The 26,050-nt window shown below is 35.1% G+C and overlaps 1 protein-coding gene and 1 non-coding gene across 2 annotated transcripts; one reads left to right on the top strand and one right to left on the bottom strand.

Moving 5' to 3' along the window:
• Positions 1-3,766: 3,766 nt before the first annotated feature.
• On the bottom strand, positions 3,767-3,873 carry LOC121215817 (small nucleolar RNA R71). Its single transcript, XR_005911788.1, has one exon. It is a non-coding gene; the product is annotated as a small nucleolar RNA R71 (small nucleolar RNA).
• Positions 3,874-5,322: 1,449 nt separating this feature from the next.
• Positions 5,323-19,308, top strand: LOC121215397 (polygalacturonase-like). The gene is made up of 4 exons (XM_041089861.1): positions 5,323-5,674; positions 18,207-18,262; positions 18,401-18,713; positions 18,795-19,308. Exons 1-4 carry the CDS (start codon positions 5,323-5,325, stop codon positions 19,130-19,132), a joined length of 1,059 nt encoding a protein of 352 aa, XP_040945795.1. The 3' UTR covers positions 19,133-19,308.
• Positions 19,309-26,050: the final 6,742 nt, after the last annotated feature.

The raw sequence follows: 26,050 nt of genomic DNA on the forward strand, positions 1-26,050 counted from the left end.
TTCCTTGATTTTTGGTCAATTTGAATGCCACAACAACTAAGGACTAAGACTCAGTCTCCAGCAAATCTTCAGGTAAATCTTTGATTTCTTTAACTCTTCAAGGGCCTTATGTAATTAAAGCAAAAATTGGTTTATAATCAGCCATGTGAAGCCAAAAATTGGGTTGACTTGGTCCCCCTTTGGACAGTTTTGCAATTAGAAGAAAACTCTCAGACCTATCAAAAATAACAGATAGTTTAGAGGACCAAATGAATTAATTTAACCACTTTAATTAATCAATTTACTTAGTTAATTAAACCCAATTTTATTAATAAAATATTTAAATGAATTATTAAAATATAACATTATATTTTATTATTTAATTTAATCATGCATGACCCATTTCATAGCTTAAAGAAATAATATGCTTAAATTAATATAAAATAAGTCATTTTATGCATGAAAACTGTATAATAAAACATAAAATCTTATTTTAATAATTTCTATGTCCTAATTTCATGTTTTCACATATTTCATTAATTTATTAAATAATTACTTGGTTTTAACAACAATTTTATTTAAAAAGGTGATGAATTATATAGGAAAAATCCTATATATTTTTCTGTTTACACACCCCCAAACTTAACTCATTGCTCGTCCCGAGTAATGTTCATACACAACACAAGGTCTTGCTAAGGAAAATTTTTGCTAAGAGTGTAAGTAGGATCAATCTTCGTCTCATAATTATGCATCAACAAATTCATGCTCATAGATCTTCTTTATTAACAAGTAACTCATATACAAACATTTTGAAAATTTTATTCTAAGGCTCAAGATATGCCAACATGAATCATAGTTTGCATGTATGTCACAGCCATAGATAATATTCTTCATTCAACACAATTTCTCATTATCTCCTAAAATCGCTCCCTATTAACCCACTAAAACACGACTACTCAGAATTTTTCCCCAACACAACTCTTAGCCGAAATTGGAGGAAAAATACTGTCTCCACGCCATCATAGAGAATTGAACACAGGACCTCCGTCACACCAACACTTCACTTATCCACCAGACCAGTAGGCCCATTTTGTTAATTATTTTCCAACTTTTACTTAAAAGCCTACTGACCAAAGATAAGGTTTATTCATAAAAATACCAAAATTTGCCCAAGTATTGGCTTGAACTTGGGACCTCTCACACACCCAGAACACTTAACCACTAAAGCAGATACACACTTGTGTCACACATTTGCAAGAACAAAAATAAAAATTCTGGGGCGTTACAAGATAGGTTAGGTAGCATACCAGTTTCATCAAAAACAACAACTCTACTAATCACAACTTTTTTAATGGATCTTGGTTCCAATTTTTCATTATTAACATGAGCATACGTAGGACACCCAAAAATATTTAAATTAGAATAGTCAGCACGATTACCAGACTATACCTCTTGTGGAGTATTTTTCTCAATGGCAACGGATGGAGGTCGGTTGATCAAAAAACATGCAGTAGAGGTTGCTTCAGCCCAAAATGACTTTGGTAAGTTAGCAGTCGACAACATACATCAAACTTTCTCCATGATTGTTCTGTTCATTCATTCTGTAATGTGTTTTGTTGTGGAGTATGGCGAACTGTCAAGTGTCTCACAATCCCTTCTGACTTGCATAGGTCATTAAACTCATCAGAACAGAACTCTAAGCCCTTGTCTGTGCGGAGGTGTTTTATTTGTTTTCTTGTCTTTTTTTTCAATCATAGTTTTCCAAGACTTAAATGCAGAAAACTGATAACACTCTAGAATAACGTATTTTTATATATTTATTCTGAGTATGATCCTACTAATTTGAGCTATTTATGATCTTTTATCTCATAGGGACTAAATTTGAGGCAAAAGTAAAGTTAAGGGCCAAAAGCGTGAATTTAGATATAAAATGGGTCAATGTACGACACAAGGAAAAGTTGGTGTCAAAAGTGCAAGCATGGTGGACACAAGGCTTGAAATGCAAAAAGAAGAGATTTTATTCTATTAAACTCTATTTTAATTATATTAGGATAATTAATATTGAGATAATTATTAAGGATTATTTTTTAGGATTTTATTTTATCTTTATTTATCTTCAATTAAATGTATTTATCTTTTAGGAATTTAAGTAGGATTAGACTATCTCCCCTGGCCCTATAAATAGGGGTGAAGTAACTCAAAAAGGGATCCCATCTTTTTACTGTAAACACTCTCTCCCCAAAAGTCTAGGCTTTTGTTCTTCTCATATTTCTTTTTAATAAAATTATAATTTTTATTTTATTTATTTTCTTTTCTACCACAACCATGAGCCACTAAACCCATCTAGCCGAAGGTTGTGGAAAATCCCCAAAAGGGTTCTTGAGGCTTAGAATCTGTACTTAGCCTTCTCAACTAGTATTCATTGTTTCTCCACACTACGGGATGACGCTTCCGTCCATGTCCCTTAAGAAGCAAGCTTTTCAACGTATGCAAAGGCGGGCGCTTTGTATGTTTTGGAAAGGTTGCACATTTGGTTCGTTAGCTTACTACGTCAGAGGTTGGCGAGCCCAAGAGACAAAATGGCGTGGGATTCGCCATTGAGAAGCATTGATCTAGCATAAGACGATCCCACAGAAGCGATTGTTGGCTAAAGTCAGGTTCCACCAAATCTTAAGTCTAAATCATTGGAGCTGGTGGTCGTAGGCGTCCTCTTCCACTATAACTGGCTTATTCGGTTTGGGAAGGATCATCTAAAAGCTGAGGATTGAACCCAAGGTGGAACAAGACAACTTAAGGCTGGAATCTCCCATAAGAAATTCCTTTCTCTCAATTCTATTTTTAATTTCTCTAATTTTCAATTCAATATTCTTAAATTTGTTTTTATTTTATTTTTCATTTTCAAATCCAAACATTTAATTCTATTTTTTTTATTTTTTCAGGCACGCAAGTTTTCTTAGGTAAGATTTTGCTTAGGATTTCACAGAACAAGATATTTTACAAGTCCAGTCCCTGAGGATTTGGCCCTACTTCCCTTTTACTATTCTTTTTCATTATTTATTAGGGATATGATATTTTTGGTGCTTTCAATGACCGCTTCAAATTTTGGCGCCGTTGCCGGGGACTGGTAACGTACTAATCTTGTTTTTGGTTTCTTATGACCAGATCTGCTCCAGGTACTCTTGCGTTCGATTTAGAAATTGAGAAGACTGCTAGAGTCAATCCAAAGGAGACAAAGTTACGGAAAAAGTAGTCAGCGGTGGTTGGAACTCAAAGTAATCCACCGCTAGAAATTGAAGTCGATGACAAAGCTGAGTTTAGGGTTAACGAAAACCCTACTCGAACACTTAAAAGCGAAAAAGTAGAAGTCGACTCACCAGAAGAAGTGCTTAACACTAGGGTTAACGAAAACCCGAATCTAGTACACCAACCAATGGCTCAAACGATTCTGCAACTGGCCCAAGCTCTGACAGAACAACTGCCATTGTGCATCGCGTTTCTACTATGGATATTGATTTTGAGTTGAAGTCAGGTTTAATCCAATTACTGCCAACTTATCGTGGGTTGAAAATGAATATCCCCACAAGCATCTGAAAGAATTTATATGGTTTGTCTTAGCATGAAACCTCAGGGGGTAATTGAGGATTAGATTAAATTGCGTGCTTTCCCTTTCTCCCTAGTAGATTCTGCTAAGGAATGGTTATTTTATTTACCCCCTGGATCTATTACAACTTGGGCTGACCTATCTCATTTGTTTCTGAATAGATTTTTTCCAGCATCTCTAGCAGCTAAGCTAAGAAGAGAGATCATTGGAATAAGGCAAAAAGAAGCTGAGTCCCTTTACGATTATTGGGAGCAGTTTAAGAAGTTGTGTGCAAGCTGCCCACAACATGGTATAACAGAGCAATCTCTCCTCCAATATTTTTACGAAGGTTTGAAGCCCATGGAGATGAATATGGTAGACGCTGCTAGTGGAGGAGCATTGGTCAATTTGACTCCCCAACAAGCGAGAGACTTGATCTCCACGATGGCTGCAAATTCTCAGTAGTTTCGAACTAATACTGAACCCCCTAGAAGGGTTCACCAGTTAAGTAATTCAACCTTAGAGGATAAAGTTGATAGACTTACTAATATGATGAACTCTCTTATTGTAGAAAAAACGAAGACAGCTCGGTTATGCAGAATATGTGCTACACCTGATCACGCAACTGATGCATGTCCCAGTTTGTATGATGATACCATGGCCCATCTGGATGCTGTTGGAAATTTCCCTGGGCCGCCACAAAGGCAGTACAACCCCTACTCTAATACCTACAACCCAGGGTGGAGGGACCATCCTAACTTAAGCTATAGGGCCAATCCACGAAGTAACCAGCCATACCAAAACTGATTTTCGCAACAGCCGCAAGGTTTAGGTAATTTTCTAGAAACCGTGGTCAATAAGTTAGCAGCTAATGTTCTTGATTTTCAACAACAAAATCTTAATTTCCAAAAAGAGATGAAGGATTGCCAACAGAAAATCGAGGCGTCCATCAGAGTGTTTACCACATCGATCGAGAAATTGACCTCTCAAGGGAAGCTACCATCACAAACAGAACAAAACCCTAGACAAAATGCAAATGCAGTGACGTTGTGAAGCTAAAAGGTACTGGAACCAATTCCTGACAGGAATTTTGCCCAAGAAATCGCCCAAGAAAAACTCGAGAAAGACGAACAGGTCCGACCAAAGCCTCCATTGCCTAAAATTCAACCTCCATTTCTAGAACAATTCAACCAGTGTCGAAGAGGTAAAGAGGACAAAGAAATCCTCGAAACATTTAGGAATGTCGAGATCAACATTCCGCTGTTGGACGCCATCAAGCAAATACTGCGGTATGCTAAATTTCTTAAAGAGCTTTGCACCAACAAGCAAAAATTAACAGGTAATGAAAGGGTGAATGTTGGTGAGAATGTATCTACAGTGTTACAGCGGAAAATGCTGGCAAAATGCAAGGATAGGGGCATGTTTGCAATACCATGCAAAATAGGCCATCTGGGAATTAAGAAGGCTATGTGTGATATAGGGGCTTCTATAAATGTAATGCCGTATTCTATTTATGAATCACTTAACGCGGGTTTTTGACAAAAACAGGTGTTATCATTCAATTGGCGGACAGGTCTGTTGTGCATCCAGAAGGAGTCCTCGAGGATGTTCTGGTAAAATTTAATGAGCTTATTTTCCCTGTAGATTTTTATGTGATCAAAATGGAGGAGGATAGCACTCCTGGATCTTCAGATCTCCTACTGGGTTGACCATTCCTTAGTATAGCTAGTACTAAAATTGATGTTCGAAGTGGAACTCTTACGATGGAGTTTGATGGGGAGATTGTAAAGTTTAATGTCTACGACGCAATTAGCCATCCAAGCGAAATATTGAGCGTAAATTGCATCGACATAATTGACTCTTTGGTGGAAGAGAATTTTGAGACAATTTATGGAGATAATTCTGAACTTAATGAAATTGAATTTGTTAATAAGTTATTATCTCCAAATACTAAACTGTTACCTTCTGTTATACAGGCACCAGAGTTGGAGTTAGAACCCACCGGAAAGACAAGGAAATTAGACATCCAAGAGTTAGAAGAAATTCGCAATGATGCCTACGAAAATGCTCACATTTATAAAGACAAGACAAAGTTGTTTCACGATAAGAGAATAGGTCAGAAGCATTTTTTGGTAGGACAAACAGTTTTACTTTATAATTGTGTTAAAGTTATTCCTAGGTAAGCTTCGATCACGATGGCAGGGACCTTTTATTGTTACTAAAGTGTTCACACATGGAGCGATTGAAATAGAGAGTGAAGAATCTAGAAAGCGGTTCGTAGTCAATGGCCAGCGGTTGAAGCCATTTTTTGAGAATTTTCAAGCCCACATGATTAAGAAAATCCATTTGGAACCACAATAGAACCAATAACGGCATCGAGCTAACGACGTTAAACAAGCGCTTGTTGGGAGGCAACCCAAATTGTTTTCTTTACTATATTTATTATTTTATTTTATTTTATTTTACTTATTTTGATATTAATAATTTTTTCTTCTTTTTCTTAGATAAAATAGAGCGAAAATGCGAAGAAAACCGTTAAGCAACGCTTAGAGCGCATTAAGGCCTGACTTGAAACCTTTGGCAAGCAACTGACCAAGCTCATTGCCATAATTTGTGATCGACAGTAACAACACGGGGAGTTTTTCTAAACTTTTCTACCTATTTATTTCTTTTCGTCCACATTGAGAACAATGTGCTTTCAGTAGGGGGGAGGTACTCTTCGTTATTACTATCATTTTCTGCTGTGATTTTGGTTATTATTGCTGGTGTTGCTGCTTGAGGCTTTATTTTGTCCATATTTTTTTTGGAATCTCCTACCTCTTTTCATGCCCAAGATTTTTACCAAGAATTGCCTACTGTTTGACCTACAAGCATGATTCTTGTTTTCTGAGAAAATTACGAATTTTCCATAATTGATGCCATCTCCATTGTTTTATTCTTATTAGACTAAAAATAATTGTGATTCATAAAGTTAACTTTATCTTTCTTTTCGTAAAATTGATCAAGTTTAAATACAGAGTGGACACTTAATATGTTTGCATGCTAAAATATGTTGATGACTATTAAGTTAATTACTGAAACTTATTTTTGACACTTGATTATTATTTTTTCTCTAAAGTCCTCATAAAAAATTATTATTAAATGTTGTTTAATGTGTCCGTGGTTATGAGTGCAGCTTAAAAACGTGACTGACTGAGTAACTAGGGTAGGCTGCTTGGGTTGTCATCCTATTTCGCGTCAAAAGGTTGTGACGTAAAACTCCACTAACCGGAATTAAATTTTAAGAACATGTTGGGCTGAGTAACCGGGGTGGGGTGTCAAAAGGTTTGATGTGTTCTTAAGAAAAATTATAATAAATTAGGAGTTTGCTGGGCAGAGTAACCGGGGTGGGGTACTTGGCTGTCATCTCTCTTCACGTCAAAAGGTTCAGTATATTCCTAAAGCATAATAATAAAAAGAAAAAAACAAAAAAAAATATAATTTGAGGACTAAAGGAGGAAACAAATAGTGTGTCTTGGTCGGTTTGGTAATTTACCTAATTTTCATCAAATAATTCAAGTTGATTCTAATTTTTGTGTTTATTAATTGGAAAACTTTTTCTGTTTTACTTAAAGCAAGCTTAGGGTTCTCTTTATTTTTCATATGCATTTTTGACTGATTTTTATAAAACTTTGGAGTTGTATTTCTTTTATGGCAAAATCTAACTTTCACAGTAGATAGGAATCATACTTGAGGGCAAGCATGGGCTAAGTAGGGGGATTTGATAACACTCTAAAATAACGTATTTTTATATATTAATTATGTATTTATTCTGAGTATGATCCTACTAATTTGAGCTATTTATGATCTTTTATCTCATAGGGACTAAATTTGAGGCAAAAGCAAAGTTAAGGGCCAAAAGCGTGAATTTAGAGATAAAATGGGCCAATGTGCGACACAAGGAAAAGTTGGTGTCAAAAGTGCAAGCATGGTGGACACAAGGGTTGAAATGCAAAAAGAAGAGATTTTATTCTATTAAACTATATTTTAATTATATTAGGATAATTAATATTGAGATAATTATTAAGGATTACTTTTAGGATTTTATTTTATCTTTATTTATCTTCAATTAAATGTATTTATCTTTTAGGAATTTAAGTAGGATTAGACTATCTCCCCTAGCACTATAAATAGGGGGTGAAGTAACTCAAAAGGGGATCCCATCTTTTTCCTGTAAACACTCTCTCCCCAAAAGTCTAGGCTTTTGTTCTTCTCATATTTCTTTTCAATAAAATCTTTATTTTTATTTTATTTATTTTCCTTTCTACCACAACCATGAGCCACTAAACCTATCTAGCCGAAGGTTGTCGAAAATCCCCAAAAGGGTTCTTGAGGCTTAGAATCCATACTTAGCCTTCTCAACGAGTATTCATCGTTTCTCCGCACTACAGGGCTGACACTTCCGTCCATGTCCCTTAAGAAGTAAGCTTTTCAACGTATGCAAAGGCGGGCGCTTTGTATGTTTTGGGAAGGTTGCACAGTCGGTTCGTTAGCTTACTGGGTCAGAGGTTGGCGAGCCCAAGAGACAAAATGGCATGGGATTCGCCATTGAGAAGCATTGATCTAGCATAAGACGATCACATAGAAACGATTGTTGGCTAGAGTCAAGTTCCACCAAATCGTAAGTCTAAATCATTGTATTTGGTGGTCGTAGGCATCCTCTTCCACTATAACTGGCTTATTCGGTTTGGGTAGGATCATCTAAAAGCCGAGGATTGAACCCAAGGCAGAACGAGACAATTAGAGGTTGGAATCTCCCATAAGAATTTCCTTTCTCTCAATTCTATTTTTAATTTCTCTAATTTTCGATTCAATATTCTTTAATTTGTTTTTATTTTATTTTTCATTTTCAAATCTAAACATTTAATTCTATTATTTTTTTATTTTATTTTTTTCAGGCACGCAAGTTTTCTTGGGCAAGATTCTACCTAGGATTTCACGGAACAAGATATTTTGCAAGTCTAGTCCCTGAGGATTTGACCCTACTTCCCTTTTACTATTCTTTTTCATTATTTATTAGGGATAGGATATTTTTGGTGCTTTCAACCATCGCATCAAAAACACGTCACTTCTCTTCTTCAGGAAGAACGCCCAAAGTTTTCTAGAAAAATCATCAATAAAAGTTAGCATATAATTAGCTCCACCTCTCAAAGGCACTCTGGATGGCCCCCACAGATCAGAATGAATACACTCCAACGTTCCCTTCATGTTATGGATTCCTCTGGTGAATCTAACTCTCTTTTGCTTCCCAAAAACGCAACGCTCAAAGAACTTTAGTTTACAAATTCCTTACCCATCAATAAGTCCTTTTTTGGTCAATTCTGCCATGCCATTCTCACTCAAATGCCCTAGACGCATATGCCAACGTTTAGTAATATCATCATCTGATAAGGAAGAGGAAGCAATAGCTGCATCACCAATAATAGTAGAACCCTACAAAACATATAACTTGATAGTTTTTCTTTGCCCTTTCATCACAACAAGGGGACCTTTGGAAATCTTCAAAACCTCTCTTATAGATGTGTATTTCTACACTTTTGAATCAAGAGTACTCAATGAAATTAAATTTCTCTTCAATTCTGGAACATGTCGCACGTCACTAAGTGTTTTGACAACTCCATCAAACATCTTAACTTTAATCGTTCCAACACTTGCAATTTTACACGAAGTATTATTTCACATCAAAACAACACCTTCAGACACTGTTTCGTAAGTTGTAAATTGATCCCGATTGGAGAATATAAAGGGTAATATAAAGGGTTAAATTACTTTTTGAGATCTGAACTTGACAAATTTTCCCATATTGTGGAACCCTAAACCTTAAATTTGACAATTGATTCTACTTTGGGGCTTAGATTTTTTATCTAAATTAAACCTTGAATTTTGCAGTTGTTCTCACAATGGGGTTTAAAATTTTCTGTTCAAGTTAGTCCTTAAAAACCCTAGAGTTTAGGCCCCAATGTGGGAACAATTATCAAGTTCAACGACTAGCATGGACAAAAAAATGTTCAAGCCGCAAAGCATCCATACCTTTCCCCATCTTTGCAGCACTTTATTGTATGCTTTTCGGCCTTGTAGGCATGTATTAATTTTAACAATACCTGCCCCTTTTTATCCTAACCCTAGATTGCCACATCCTAGAAACTAGGCTGATGGTATTGACATTAAATTATAGATTAAAATAGAGCAAATAGAAATCACATTAGTAATTAGGACTAAATAGGAATAATAGCAAAGTAGAGAACTTAAATAGGTAAAATAGGACTAATTGTTAGTGGGGGATTTATTAAACAAGAGTAGAATTAGGAGGGATCTATAGGATAAATAAACCAAGTTTATAAATGAATTTAACTATATAAGCCGTCACTACTCATTTGCTTCTCATGTTTTAATTTCCTTTGTTATTATTTTCTTTCTTTTTACACTTTCTTCATTTCAAAAGCTGTTGCATCTGGTAGTTAATTTTCCTTCAAATTTTTCTTACGCATTACATTTTCTAAGCAACCAAGCACCATTTTCTTCTTCAAATTCTCAAGTAAACACCAACTTTTTCTTTTTAAACTTTGGTTCGGTTATTAAGCGGACCACTCGAGAGTCACGAAGGATAGCAAGAACAAAGGTAAACAATCTATTTTCATGTCAAATATGCATGAAATGCTTTTGACTAACGTATCTACGGTTTAGATAGAAGATATAAATAATCTTTGTTTTTTTTATGATTTAGCTTCATGAAAATGGTGGATTGAAGCTGGTGAAGCTAAGAAAAGTTGTTTAAAATGGTTTTGTTCTTGAGGAGGACGATTCTACAGTGATTGATTCTTAAAGAAAAGAGTTAGGTGAGATTAATTTTTAATTAATAGTCTAGATCTACAAATATATGTACGTTAGGAGGGTTAATAGTTAGGAAATGGGGTAAGTATTAGAACAATAAAAATCTGCAATTGATAATGTAAGTAGTGGGTTGTTGTTGAGTAGAGAATGAATTAAATTGTTTTAGAGAATATGTAATGTGTATTTTTTCATGCAAATCTGAAAATACAGGAGGAGCATCGACTAGCAGAGACAAAGGGAAGGAAATGGTCAAATAATAGACATTGTGGTGAACAAGGTGAGTACACTATGTACTACACTTGAAAACTAGGTCGCACTCTACTGAAAGTAAGTAAGACGTGCGAACCCTATCTTCATGTTGTGAATTGAACATGTTCATGTTATGCGAACCTTGAGTAAAATGAATACATGCGTCCAGGGGTAGGTTAAATATATAATGTATATAGGAGTCTAAAGTCTTTTCTATAGTATAATTTGTGTGCATTTTTATATGTTAGATATAGGTTTGTGGCTTTTAATTTATGTAATATATATAAATTGATGTAAAAGGGAATTGTTATATACAATGAATGCATGCGCAAAGGTTATTATAAATAATATATGTACATAACTTTTCATTAAAAGGGTTTTGTATTATATGTATGCATGCGTGGGTTTTAATATAAAAAATATATATACATACCTTTATATTAAAAAATTTTGTTCTATATATTATACATAAATGTATATATATGCGGTGTGCGAACCCTTAGTCTACTATGTTGTTATTTTATGCTTAATGTTCTGTATATGCGAGCTTAATGCTTTGCAAGCTATTCTATGACATATTGTTGTACTGTGAGCTCTATTACAAATTGTGAGCCTAAAATGACTTTATCTATAAATGTGTATTACTACGATATGTTGGCATTGTGAATTTTTGGAACCATTGGATGTAGTTGGCATGCTATAGGATTATGAGTGCTCACCTATGTAATGTGATAGGGCATTGTGGCCCAATTATTTGATGGAGAACTAAGGGAATGTCGAGCAATGTTCCATTCACCGGGGATTATAAGGGTGTGTTTTTCAGAGAGTGTGAGCATTCATGCTACAGTTATATAGCGATTTGAGTGACTCTATGAGTCTTAGGGTGTGTTTTAGGAGAACTGTTTATCCAATGAGTATATTATTTAGATATGTTTCATTTTCACGAATTTCCAATATATCACTAAACTAAACGGGGTTGATTATATGTGAATTAGTGACATATGAACCGATTGTATGCAAACCACGTACGTGTAGAACTGCTTATGTGCCAACTGTTTTATGCGATTTGTCTGTAAGTGAGTTGTATGTGCATTATTGATATGTTTTCTTATGTTGTGTACATGTGTATACACTGAGCTTTCCCAAGCTCATTTCTTTTAGCAGTGGAAAAGTGATAATAGTATGTATTTTTAATAAAAACTGGGGGTTTATACTTAACTATATAGTGACATCCTTAAATTCAATTTAAGTGTCATGCAATATAAAAAATAAAACCTAAACCTTAAATTCCATGCCATAGTTCAAAATAAAATATATTCAAACTTTGAATAATTAAATAAATTGAATAATAAGCCTAAAGAATTTAATAAATAAAAATTGAGCCAAGACCCTCTAGATGTCGTGTCCGCATTCTAACTTGGTGGGTTATCTTTAGAGGTGGAAATAAATGAGGGATTGAGAGATGATGCTTAGTGTAAGTCACTTCACAAGAAAATCTGTGCAAACAGTCGTTAAGGCATATTAAATAATAACACCTAGAATAATCGCATTAAACTAACAATTCCAAGTATCGATTTTTTAAATTAACCATAAATAATACCACAGGTTTCACATTAGCAAACTATCAATATCAATATCACAGCTTACTCATCCATATATATATATGTTTTTAAGTCATCTTAGACATTCTGGTTGAGTATGCACATGCTTTCATAAATGTCATACATTTTTGGTTTTAACATAAAAGATCCTACCCCACCGCTACAGACCACAATGGGAGTTCCCCAAAACTCCAACCACCAACAGACTGGATTGTGGATTAACCACCAATGGTTAGCAAAATAACTGCCAATGGCTATGGACACATAGCAAAAACACCACAGATGGAATTTGCATATGGCTGTGGGTAGATAGGAAAATGATATAGGTAAAATCTGCCAATGGCCATGGACACGCAACATGTTTGCAGGTAATAGTTGCCAAATGGTTGTGGATGAACAACAAAAACATTGCAGGTAGAATCTGTCTATGGCTGTAAGTACACAGTAAAATAAATGCAGATAAACTATTAATACAATATCATTTAATATACTTTTAGCAGAATAATACAGTAGGAAACAATATAATTATAATGATTCGATTTAGTAGCAATTAATATGCTTCTGACAGATCAATTTGGTAGCAAAAAATTATGACATTTATGTGTCCGCTTTAAAGGTGACATATGTAGTACTATACATACAATCACAAACTCCAAAATAATAAACATATGTATTGTTAACAATTCATGCAAATATATATAGATATCATATTAAATCAGTCCATGAAATAATTGATTCTAACATAATTCATACTATTAGGGGCTCAATTGAATAAATTAAAGTACTAAAAATAGTTTGAAAATAATTCAGGGACTAAATTGATCAAATCTTCAAATTTTTGGTCAAAACAGTAGAATCTGTGAAGCAAGGGACACACGTCCCTGTGGAAAGCCCTAGACCATGTGGCTAGGCCATGTGACAGACTGTGGTCGTGTGGTATTTGCAAAATCAACCTACATGGGAGACACAATTGTTTGGAAGGCCGTGTGGAAGGTCCTAGGTCGTGTGAGAATCGAAATAACAATGGGGACATGGCCGTGTTGTCAACACATATGGCCCACATGCCAGTATGGAAATCCATGTACCTTATCTTAGGCGCGATTTTAAACCGATTCACTTGTAAAATAACACACACCTATCACCAAGATCTCAAGCAACGTTCCTCACATTCAAATCTGATCCGAGGTACAAATGGGTCCTTCAAACAAAATTTACATGGTAATTAATATTGAATTTCAATATTCTTCAATATTATCGAGAGTTTTGAAGAAAAACTTAGAAAGATCATTTAATAGATAACAAGATTATCGTTAGATAGAAAATCTATAAAGTTTGCATATCAACTTTGGGATTTAAAGCATACTTGTAGCTTCTTGGAAATATATTGGGGGGTTTCTAACAATGATTACGATCTAGAATTTGCATAGGTTCCTCCTCAACTGAAAATTTTGGTTGTACCTCATTCTCTTCGATTGAAACAATGTGGGAAGGGTCATATCTGTATTGTCTCAACATAAAAACATGGAAGACATCATGAATTTGATCTAGCTCTGGGGGTAATTATAAATGGTACGCAACTGAACTGACTCTTTTAAGGATTTTATAAAGTTCGATGAACCTAGGACTTAACTTGCCCTTTCTTTAGAATCTTAGCACCTTTCACCATGGGGCCACTTTCAGGAAGACTTGATCGTCGGCACTGTACTCAATGTCTTTCCTTTTAAATCTGCGTATGACTTCTGTCTATCTTAAACCACTTTTAGTCTATCTTGAATCAGCTTGATTTTCCCCACAAACTCTTGCACTAACTCGGGACCCAAAACTTTTCTTCAACTTAGTTCGGTCCAACACAAAGGTGTTCAAATTTTACGACCATACAATGCCTCATAAGGTGCCATAAGGATACTCGATTGGAAGCTATTATTATAGTAAAATTTAGCTAAAGCCAAATGCTCTTCCTAACTATCTTGAAATTTGATAGTGTAGCCTCTTAACATATCTTTGAATATTTGTATAACCTATTTGGATTGCCTGACAGTTTGCCAGTGGAAAGCAATACTAAAATCCAAATAAGTACCTAATGACTCTTATAGCTTATTCAAGAATCAAGATGTAAAATTGGGATATTGATTGGAGATAATCGATATGGGCACCCCATGCAACCTCACTATCTCAGAATAGAACATAACTAGGTTTTTCAATGACTAATATTTCAGACAGGTATGAAGTGTGTTAACTTAGTCAATCGGTCTACTATTACCTAAATTGAATCTTTCTTAGTGGGTGTTAAGGGTAACCTACTAACAAAGTCCATCGCTATTCGCTTCCACTTCCACTAAGGTATTTTGATAGCTTGTAACAACCCAGAAGGGAACTAGTGTTCTGATAACCAATCTATACCTATAATTAAATCAAACTCCTTAAAAGGTAACTCTATAAGGTCTACTAGAAACACTACCCTTTAAACCTCTAATGGATATCTCCTATAGATTTTATTTACAATAACTGACTATCCCAATAGGCTTAATATGGTTACATCAATAGTGGTTTCATCAAATGCTCCATTAATCCGCAATTCAAACAAGCACCCATTTTCTTCCAACAGTCTCCCGGGTGGCACTTTCCATAATATTTACAGTGGTAAACCTTACCCCTAGAGTTAGTTATCACACCCTTTGTCTGCAGTCTACCCTCTCTAGCTCGTTTTATAGGATGAGAGTTTGAACTAGTGGAACCCAAATCTATTTTAATCAGGACCTTACTTTTCTCCCGTTGTTCGTGATTCACTAGTTTAATCTCTTCCACTATTTTGGCTTTCTCCACTAGGGTCTAAAACACCTATTGTTAGTGTGGAGCAAATTGAATCTTGAGGTCTAAACACATCCTATTTTCAAACCTCAAGCATTTATCCTGCTTCGTAGTGACCATACCTTGAGCATATTAGTTGAGCCTTAGGAATTCAGCCTCATATTCTGCCAAGGACTTGCCTCCTTGTTTTAGCTCAATAAGTATGAGCCTACGAGCCTCCGCATACCTAGTGCCCACATACTTTTTTTGGAAGGCCTCTTGAAAGTATTCTCAATTTATGCAGTCAACTTGCATACCTCTTAGGACAAACTGCCACCAACAATATGCCTCCTCTTTTAGCGAAGACATAGTGCTCTTCAACTTTTGCTCCGGAGTATAGTCTAAATCCTTCACAATTCTTTCCGTCGACTCCATCCAGTACTCAGCCACCGTTGGATTCATTACAACAAAACCTTTGAACATTTCTAACCCATTTGATCGGAGCCTCTTCGCAACAGATCCTTGATCCAGTTTGGGTCCAAAAACCCTTTGTTAAACCCTCAACTTCACCTGGTCATCGTGTCGTCACTATTTTCTTTCTCAACATAGTCCTCCTCTAGTATTGACTTTTCTCCCTAGACAATGGGTCACTCTATAGGTGGAGCCCTACGTGGCCTACCCCTACCACGTCTGCCTTAGGTGTTCATAGTGATCTTTTGAAAGTTTGAAATCTAAAGAATATCTACAATTTTCAAACAAAAGTTCAAGCATTATTTATCCTCCTAAATGCTCACAATCTAAAGTTTACAAATTATCTAAAGTTTTAACAGTAATCTCAGATTTAATTTCCTACAGAAAAATATTTTTTTAAAAAATCTTGTGGCATAGTAGTTTGCAGGATAACGAGGAGGGTTGTAGTTCAATGATCAATCGCACAAGCTTTCTTTCTATAGTATGTGTGTCGAGCTTATAAAACCCCATTAAGGCAATGTGGGACATTTCCAGGCTAGAGACTTGGAATGGGACTTAGATAATTTTAGACAATGTAAAAACTATTTTTTAAAGGGTTGTAATTGGATATTTTGGTCTATTTTAAAATTTAGGATTTTTTTAATCTTTGTGCTTGCTTGTTTGGCTGAATTTGCTATTTGAATTATATGATACTGCCCATATGAGCTAACAAGACATTTTGCAACTAGTAGAGCTTGCCAAAATCCAGGTACGCCTTATTCCGCTTATTATATGACTTATAGTTTGATTTAGAAAAGCATGCTCTTACGAGTAAATGCTTGTATCAAATATTTTATATATGCATGGTGAGTATGGATGGCTGGTGTGATTTATGGTAGTTTTTTAGAGAGTCACCTCGGTGGCTAATGTGTCGCTCGAAATTCGGGTTGGACCACTTCGACCGTGTTTGGGGTGTCATACAGACATTTACTTGACTAATCCAAATTCGAGCCTGATTTATTTATTTTACCATAAAATGCCATATTAGTTTAAGAAATAGCTTTTCTCAATTTAATCCTTAAATTTAGATTCCATTAAAGTATACTAATATGTATTAAATTCTTCTATGCCATCACCTAATTTTTTAATTAATATTTTAATATATTTATTGTATTTTTAAGATTTTAAAATTTTAGGTGATGGAGTCGTAGATTAAAAGTGTTACATCATTCGAATCCAAGTTCCTGACAAAATTTCCCAATTTTGCCAAAGACAAATGTGGACCAAGATGAAGAAAATTTATTTCATTTAGAACTAAATATTGGGTTATACCATCTTAGATTATCGTGTCTACAATTCAGAAAGATGAATTGCATGAGAAACCTTATCATAATAGGATCATCACTCTTCTTAGGGATTTCCATCCCACAATTCTTCAACCAATATTGGAACTTATCCCATCATGGCCTCGCTCACACTGATGCATCCTGAGTAAGTGTTTTTATTTAAAAAAAACTCCAATCCCATAATCTTCAATGATAAAATAGGGTAAAACAAAGTGAATGAGTTTTGTAGTTCAATGCATTTGTGAACACAGTGTTCTCATCACCGATAATGGTGGGATTTACGGTGCCGGTGATCTTAGACAACTCGATAAAAGTGGAGAAATCAAAGAAAGATAGAGGGATGCATTATAACTACACTTGTAGACCATTGCTAGTACATGAAATAATTATATGAAACTGCAATGAGACTTTGAATTCAAGTAATCTACCCATCTAAGTTGGTGCCCCTTGGCTTGTGCAACCAACTCAGTCAAGGCAGGCTTTGTTTGTTTCATTGAAAATGGTTTTCAAAAAATATTTTCTACATTTTCCTCTGTTTGTTTCATGGAAAACAATTTGGTTAATGGAAAATAACTTAGAAGTCAACGACAAATAAGCCCACTTTTTCCTCTAGAATGACTTACCCTTTACAGGTGATTTTATTTTTATATAAAAATTAACTTAAGTCAAGCTTAATATTATTACATTATTAATAAATTTTTATTTTTAAAAATAATAAAATATTATAATTTTCAATATTATTAAACATACATATTTAATTATCTATTTGTAACCATATAATAAATTATTAATATAATAAAGAAAATAAATTAATAATGGATAATTTTATTCATCGTTTTTGTATACAATGCCTAGAACTACTCATAACTCTACCCCAACCCTTAATATAGGAGAGCATTAATGCCCTTCAACATGCTCGAACCCACGGTCTCCTGCATGTGCAACAATGTCAATGCCAATTGAGCTAAGTCGAAAATTTTATTCGTCATTTTCATTTATATATAGAAACCTTAAATAGATATATTAAGTCATGTGTTAGTTAATTATTTTTACCATATCAAGTTTGTTGGCAAAGAACGAGCAAATTCCCTTCCAAAAAGAAAAAAAAGTGCTAATTATAGTAACTAAAACTTGCTCATATTACTTACCCATGCTAGTTAAAATAGAAAATGTTTATTTGGTTGTAATTCGACCTTACTATCTTTATATAAGATGGTTTGAAACAAAATAAAAGACAGAAATCATTCTCTCTTTGAAGTAAATAAAAATAAAGTATGGCTATTCAATTTAATTGTGTTTCATCCATGTTAATACTAGTACTTTTATCCATATCATCCGTTGAAGGTCAAGGAGGAGGAGGTGGTGGTGTTATTGATGTTGTTGCAAAGTTTGGTGCAAAGGCAGACTAGAAAACATATTTGAGTAAGGTAAGCAAAATATCATATAATTTTATAGTCAGTGGATAAAAGTATGCACAACTATTTTTCAAATCTCTTATATTTATATGTATCTTTTTTATTTTTTTTATTTTGTTTTAGCCATTGTTGGATGCTTGGAAAGAAGCATGTGCCTCGACACCTCCGGCAAAAATTGTGATTCCTAAAGGGATATATTTTTTAAGTACAGCTACCTTAGATTGTCCTTGCAAGGCTCCTATTGAGCTTCAAGTTGAAGGTATTGTGAAGGCTCCAGCAGACCCTGGTGCTTTTAAGGAGCCTAACTGGATTGCCTTCAATAGAATTGAAAATTTCAAATTGTCTGGCAGAGGACTTTTCGACGGCCAGGGAACCACTACTTACAAAAGGGAAGGCTGCAAAAACCATGATTATTGTGGTTCACTTCCAATTTTAAGTAATTTTCTTATTGAGAAGTTATGACTTTTGTTTTTATAAATAGAATTAAGTAATAATAATTTTTTGTTTCATTCTGGAGTTAAACAGAACCTAAGGTTTGATTTTTTAACCAACGCAATGATACAAGATATAACTACCAAAGACAGCAAGCAGTTCCATGTTAATGTTCTAGGATGCAAAAACATTACTTTTGAACATTTTACTGTATCTGCACCTGATGAAAGCCCAAACACAGATGGGATTCACATCGGGAGATCAGATGGGGTAAATGTTCTTAACTCGGAGATAAAAACTGGTGATGATTTTGTTTCAATTGGGGATGGTTCCAAAAATTTGGTTATCAATGGAGTAACTTGTGGACCTGGACCTGGACCTGGACCTGGACCTGAACTGGACTTGCAGGATCACAATGTTTGAATGTGAAGCCTAAAGTTACTGGCAAACAAAATCCAGCTCCATGTTCCGCCCCTATCCCAGCAAAACCTACCCTGACCGCTTAATCAATAGCATAGTTATAAATTTTTTTGGTGAGGTTGTAACTACTATAATTATATTTATTTTGCAAATAAATTTTGTTTTGTTTTACATTCTATGTTATTAAGAATATTTTTCTGAAACCTAATTATTTTTAAAAATAGACTTCAACAAAAAAATATTGCAATTTGATAACATTTTGTGCATTTAGGCTTATGATATAATTATTTTTAAAATACTATTGAACCAGATACTATTTAATTATTTTGTTATTTACTTATATAAATTTGTTTTTTTCTTTATAAATTAGCATAATAAAAATGTTAATAACCAATATTTATACATTGTATCAATTTAGTTTTGATTCTAAAAATAACCTTTGACTTTGACACCTTTATAATTTGATTTTTTTATAGTTCTATTTTTTTATGACTCTTTCACCTTAAAAGCTAAAAAATAAATTTATCAATTAAATTTTGATCCAAAATATATTAAAAAATAAAATCTAAAAATTTAATATGATAATTTTATCTTTTCTTTTTGTTTTAAATTTAACCTTGAATGTTACAAATACAAACAAAACTGTAAAAGAATACAAAATTGCACTATATAAATGTTAGGGGGTTGAATTTTTTAGAATGAAGATTAAACTGACATAATGTATAAACGATGAGAGCTAAAATTACTATTATGTCAATATTAAAAGCTGTCAAAGTTTTATAAAATGTTTGGTGATGCAATCCATCAAACTGGTTGAATCAAAAATTGATGGTTTAACATGTTCAACCACTTGTTCAATTATTGACACTGAATGTAATCATCGCTTGAAAATTTATATAAAACTTTTAAATTTTAAATGATAATACCTTAAATTCAAAGACAAAAAGGAATTTAATTGTTAGATTCAAGTGACGAAGTGGATAAAAAAATAAACCTAATAGCCAAATTTTTAAATGATACCACGATTCTCCAAGCACTTTTTGGAACAAGGTTGCCAACAGTTATTGGAGGGTCTTATGCTTATTTTATCCCAATAGCCTATATAAAAAATGACCCATCATTTCAACGAATTAGTGACTCCTCCTCTGGCTTACGTACTAAGCCGTGGCATTGGCTGGTAGGTACAATAGTTTAACATAACTATCAATCAAACAAGCCCTTCTCGAGGAAAAACCGAGAACAAGTTACCCAAAAACCATCGTTTAACCGAAGAAAATCCTCCCTAGATTAAACTCAAATATTATGAAACTCCAACTTAAGGCCTCGTTGGCCTTACAATAAAGACCAATCCCTCATTGGCAATATCATAGTTATGTTTCAGGGAAAACGTTAGACTCCTAGGATTGCCCGGATTGGAAGTCACTATAACGCCCCGAAATTTGGGCCGAAAATTATTGGGCCTTGAGCAAGGGAATGGTTTGGAAACTATGTACCAAAGTATGTCAGCTTTAGTGGTAAAGGGTCTTGAGAGGAGTTGGAATAGTCCTGGGTTCAAACTTGGGCTTTAGTAAAAATTTTGGTTTTAAGTGGATAAAAACCTGGATGCTTGGATGTAGGCCTTTTAAATTGTTGTGTTAAAAAAATATCATAAGGAAGCATGTGGTCTAGTGGTTGTGGCATTATTAAGGTTGCAAGGGAGTCTGGGTTCAAGTCTTGGCTCTTGTAATTTATTTTTGTTTTTCTTTTAAAGGAACCTAGACTTTGTCCTTTAGACCTTTTAGGTAATTGAGGACAAAATGTAACACAAAAGAGTTTGTGGCAAGGAGGCAAGTGGCATGTTGAGATATTGAGGGGGGCTTGGGTTTGAATCTTATTGCAAGCAAAAAAGATATTTATTTTGCTAGCATGAGGCGGCAGGAGTTTGAGGTGGTTTCGAACACTGTTGGGTGAGAGTTTGAATGGGTCTTGGAGAGATTTGAGGAGAGAATATTGGGGATTTGTGGAGGTTGTTGTGGAGAGCTAAATATCCATCTCATTTGTTCCTTGTAGGGTAAAATGACCGTAACACCCTTGTAGGGTAAAATAATTGTAATGCCCCTGGTGGGTAAATGACTATTTTTGCCCCTCTTGGTTAAATGATTGTTTTGTCTGTGGTTGAATGACTGATTTGTCTGTGTTTGGTATGACTGATTTGTCTGTGATTTGAATGACTAATTCTGAGCATGGCATTCTCCATACACGACTGGTGGGTAAATGACTGCATGGGGTTGGGATACTGTTATGGAGGAAGTACTGTATTGGTGGCTCTGCGACAATCACTGTTACTGGTGGCTTGGCCATATATACTATTATTGGCAGCTTTGCTGCGATGCTACTGATGGCTTTGTGCTAATCATAGTACCATTATTGATGGATTTGTCCCGATCATATTACCATTATCGATGGTTGTGTGCCGGTAATGTTACCGTTATTGATGGCTTTGTGCCGATCATATCACTGCTACTGATAGCTTTGTGCCAATGACATTATTGTACTTATGGCTTGTAGCCATTTTGTTTATAGCTTATAACTATCCTGTTTATAGCTCTTAGCCATTCTAATTACTGGCAGCTCTACTGCATTATTACTACTGGTAGCTATGCTGCGATATTGGTGTAAGGGTTGGGTGGGTTGAATCTGTCCCCACATGGTGTGTTGGGTTGGTACGGGTGGTGTGTTGGCTGGATTGGGATGGTTTTGCATACTTGCACCACATTGATACTGTATCGAGCTTAAGCCCACACTGTTTTTGTATTGGACTAAGGCCCACACTGTACTGTTACTGTTAAAGGACCCTGGCCTAAACTGATTCTGTTTCTTTAATAAGGGGATTACACACTGAGTTTTCGTAAACTCACCCCATATTTAACCTTTCAGGTAATCCCCAATGTTAGACGGTTCAAAACTGCGAGGGACTCGAAGAAGGCTACAGAACTGCATTTTTTATTCTATTTTGCTCATTTATTCAAGAAATTTGATTTTGATTCGGGTTGTAATGAAGCCTTTATAATCTCTAGATTTTAAAATTTGAGATTTGATGTGATTGTGATTTAAATCTGCTAGAAGTAGAACACGATTTTCCAAAACAATAACTATTTTCAAACGCTACGTTTTCGCAACTCAATTTTTAAATAAGGTTTTTGAAGGTAACAATGTTCTTTAATAAACCTCGATTGAAAATAAATAAATGCAAACTGAGGTTTTGTACAAGTTTTAAATGGTAAGAAGTTTGAAATTTCAAATAAAACCATGATTTTCGAAAAACACTTCAATGTGACACGCCAAATTCGGTAATAACGTCTAGGCTGGGTTTGGGGTGTTACAGCCACAAAGTTGATCAGATAACTGCTGGCTTCATGATGTTTTTCTCTATATTTGGTATATGTCCAACATTGACACGCTAGATCTTTTTATACATATATTTTAATAATCATGTTGTGAGAAAAATGTCGGTAATGACAATATATTGCAACGAAAAGAGAAATAAAAAATAAAGAACATACAGATTTTTACGTAGAAACCCTTTCAGGAAAAAACCACGGGCAAAGGAGAAGAAAATTCACTATGTCAAATTTGAATGATTACAAGAGGTGTAGACTATATCTATTTATAGGTTTGTAAAACCATATTCTAATAGGAGTGTAGTAAGATTGAAGCACCTTATTCTAATCAATATCAAATAGATGAAGTTTAATAAGGTTTAAAAAACCTTATTCTAAAGTAAAATAAAAGGAGTGTAGTTCTATTGGGATTTTACTTTTATTTTATTTTACCACTGTTTTTTATTTAAATAAGGATTCGGGTCACTTAATTCTAACAATCTCCACCTTGACCCAAATTCTCAATGAACAAGTTCTTTATCCCGAACTCTCAACGAACAAGTTCTCCACCTCTCCCATAAAACCCTTTAAGGGTTTAAATTCAACAATGAACACAAACCAAGTCTAAGAAAAGCTCAAACTTGGTTATAGGAAGTGACATAGTCATCATATCTGCAGGATTTTCATGAGTACTAATTTTTCTCCAAATAATATCACCACGAGCAATAATATCACGAACAAAATGATACCGAACATCAATGTATCTTGTTCTCTCATGAAACATTTGATCTTTTGTAAGGAAGATGACACTCTGACTGTCACAAAATACTGTATTGATTTGAAGGTCTTCATTGAGTTCATTAAAGAGTCCCTTCAAGCAAGTAGCTTCTTTACAAGCCTCAGTAATTGCCATGTACTCAGCTTTAGTGGTAGACAAAGCGATTGTAGTTTGCAAAGTGGCTTTCCAACTGATTGCACAACCTCCAATCGTAAAGACATAACCTGTAAGAGATCTTCTTCTATCAAGGTCTCTAGCAAAATCAGCATCAACGTACCTAATGACTCCAACTCTAGTTCTTCCAAACTGTAAGCAAAAATCAGTAGTACCTCGTAAGTATCTTAAAATCCACTGAACTGCTTTCCAATGTTCTTTACCAAGATTTGTCATGTATCTGCTAACTGCACTGATTGCATATGACTTGTACTAAATCTCATCATCTGCTTGTGGAGACAAAGTAGATTAAAGTCTAAAATGGGTTGCTAAAGGAGTACTAACTAGCTTAGCACTCTGCATATTAAACCTATAATGAACTTTCTCAATGTACCCCTTTTTAATTCGGTACAATTTACTTATTTTTCTATCTCTGAGAATCTCCATACAAAGTATATTCTTTACAAGTCCCAAATCATTCATCTCAAATTCTTTACTTAGTTGGGCTTTGACCTTTCTTATCTCTCATTTATCTTTCGCTGCTATCAACATGTCATCAACATAAAGGAGTAGATATACAAAAGAACCATCGCTATTTTTCTTAAAGTACATACAACTGTCAAAGCTACTTCTTTTGAAATCATGAGAAGTCATAAAGGAATCAAACCTCTTGTACCATTGTCTTGGTAACTGTTTCAAACCGTAAAGGGACTATTTCAGCAAGCAAACATAGTCCTCTTTTTCTGAGACTGTAAACCCTCTGGTTGTTGTATGTAAATATCCTCCTCAACACCTCAACATGTCCTTCAAAATTTGAATCTCCCTCTCAGACTGACCATCTGTCTGGGGATGAAATGCAGTACTAAAGTCCAGTCTAGAACCCAAAGCCTCATGTAATTTCTTCCAAAATGAGACGTAAAGCGAGGATCTCTATCCGATATTATGGAAAACAGTACCCCATGTAGTCTTACGATCTCAGCCACATACAGCTTAGCCAACTTCTGCAAAGAGTAATCAATACGGACTGGTATGAAATGGGAAGATTTAGTCAGTTGGTCTAAAATAACCCATGTCGAATCCTTCTTGGTAGGTGTTAAGGGCAGCCCACTCACAAAATCCATGGTCACTCTCTCCCACTTCCAAAATGGAATCTTAACTGGCTGTGGTAACCCTGAAGGTAACTGATGTTCAGCCTTCACCTGCTGGCAAGTTAAACACTTACCCACAAAATCAGTTCCTTCACGTTTCAAACTTGGCCACCAGTATAACTCATGCAGATCTCAATACATTTTATTCCCACCTAGATGCATAGCATAAGGACTACTATGCGCCTCTCGCAGTATAGACTATCTCAAATCATTATCCCTCGGTACACAGATTCTTCCACGGAAACACAACACTCCTTCATTATTCAACCCAAAATCTGAGGTTTCCCCATTCTCAACCTGTCGAAAACGAGAAACCAGTGACTCATCCATCAACTGTTTACCCTTAATCTACTCAGTCTACATCGATCTAACTTCCAACTCAACCAACAAGCTACCATCATCAAATAGGTTGAGACGAACAAACATCGCTTTCAATTCAGATACAGCCCTATGGCTCAAAGCGTCAGCTACCACGTTAGCCTTACAAGGATGGTATTTAGTCGAGCAATCACAATCATTAAGTAGCTCTATCCATCTTCGCTACGTAAGATTCAACTCTTTCTGAGTGAGGAGGTACATAAGACTTGTGATTTATGTAGATAGTACACTTTTCACCGTAGAGATAGTCCCTCAAAATTTTAAGTGCGAATACCACCACCGCTAACTCCAAGTCATGTATAAAATAATTTGCCTCATGAGGCTTAAGCTAACGAGGCGCATAAGCAACCACCTTACCCTCCTGCATCAGCACACAACCCAAATCGACGTGTGATGCATCACTATAGATAGTGAATTCCTTTCCAAACTCTGGTTGTATTAAGACAGGGGCCTCAGTTAAAACTTTCTTCAGTTTCTCAAAACTTTCTTGCTGCCTATCACTTCAGTTAAACGGTATCCCTTCACACAACAACTTAGTCAGAGGTGCAGCAATTAAGGAAAACCCCTCAACAAAATGTCTGTGATACCCTGCTAGACCCAGAAAGCTTCGAATCTCAAATATGGTCTTAGGTGGTTTCAAATCCAGTACAGTTTCAAATTTTCAAGGATCAACCCTAATCCCCTCAACAGACACCATGTGACCTAGAAAAGTCACTTCTCGCAGCCAGAACTCACACTTGCTAAACTTAGCATACAGTTGTTTCTCCCTTAAAATCTGCAGAATAGTTCAGAGATGTGCATCATGTTGGTCCTCGGTTCTCGAATACACCAAGATATCGTCTATGAATACCACTACGAACCGATACAAGTAAGGCTAGAATACTCGATTCATTAGGTCCATGAAGGCAGCTGGTGCATTAGTCAGCCAAATGGCATCACTAGGAACTCGTAATGACCATAATGAGTCTTAAATGCAATCTTATACACATCAGCCTCCTTAACTCTCAACTTATGGTACCCAGAACAAAGATCTATTTTAGAGAAAACCAAAGCTCCTTGCAACTGATCAAATAAATCATCTATTTTCAGTAAGGGATACTTATTC

Source organism: Gossypium hirsutum, chromosome D03 (assembly GCF_007990345.1).
Source record: "Gossypium hirsutum isolate 1008001.06 chromosome D03, Gossypium_hirsutum_v2.1, whole genome shotgun sequence".
NCBI lineage: Eukaryota > Viridiplantae > Streptophyta > Magnoliopsida > Malvales > Malvaceae > Gossypium > Gossypium hirsutum.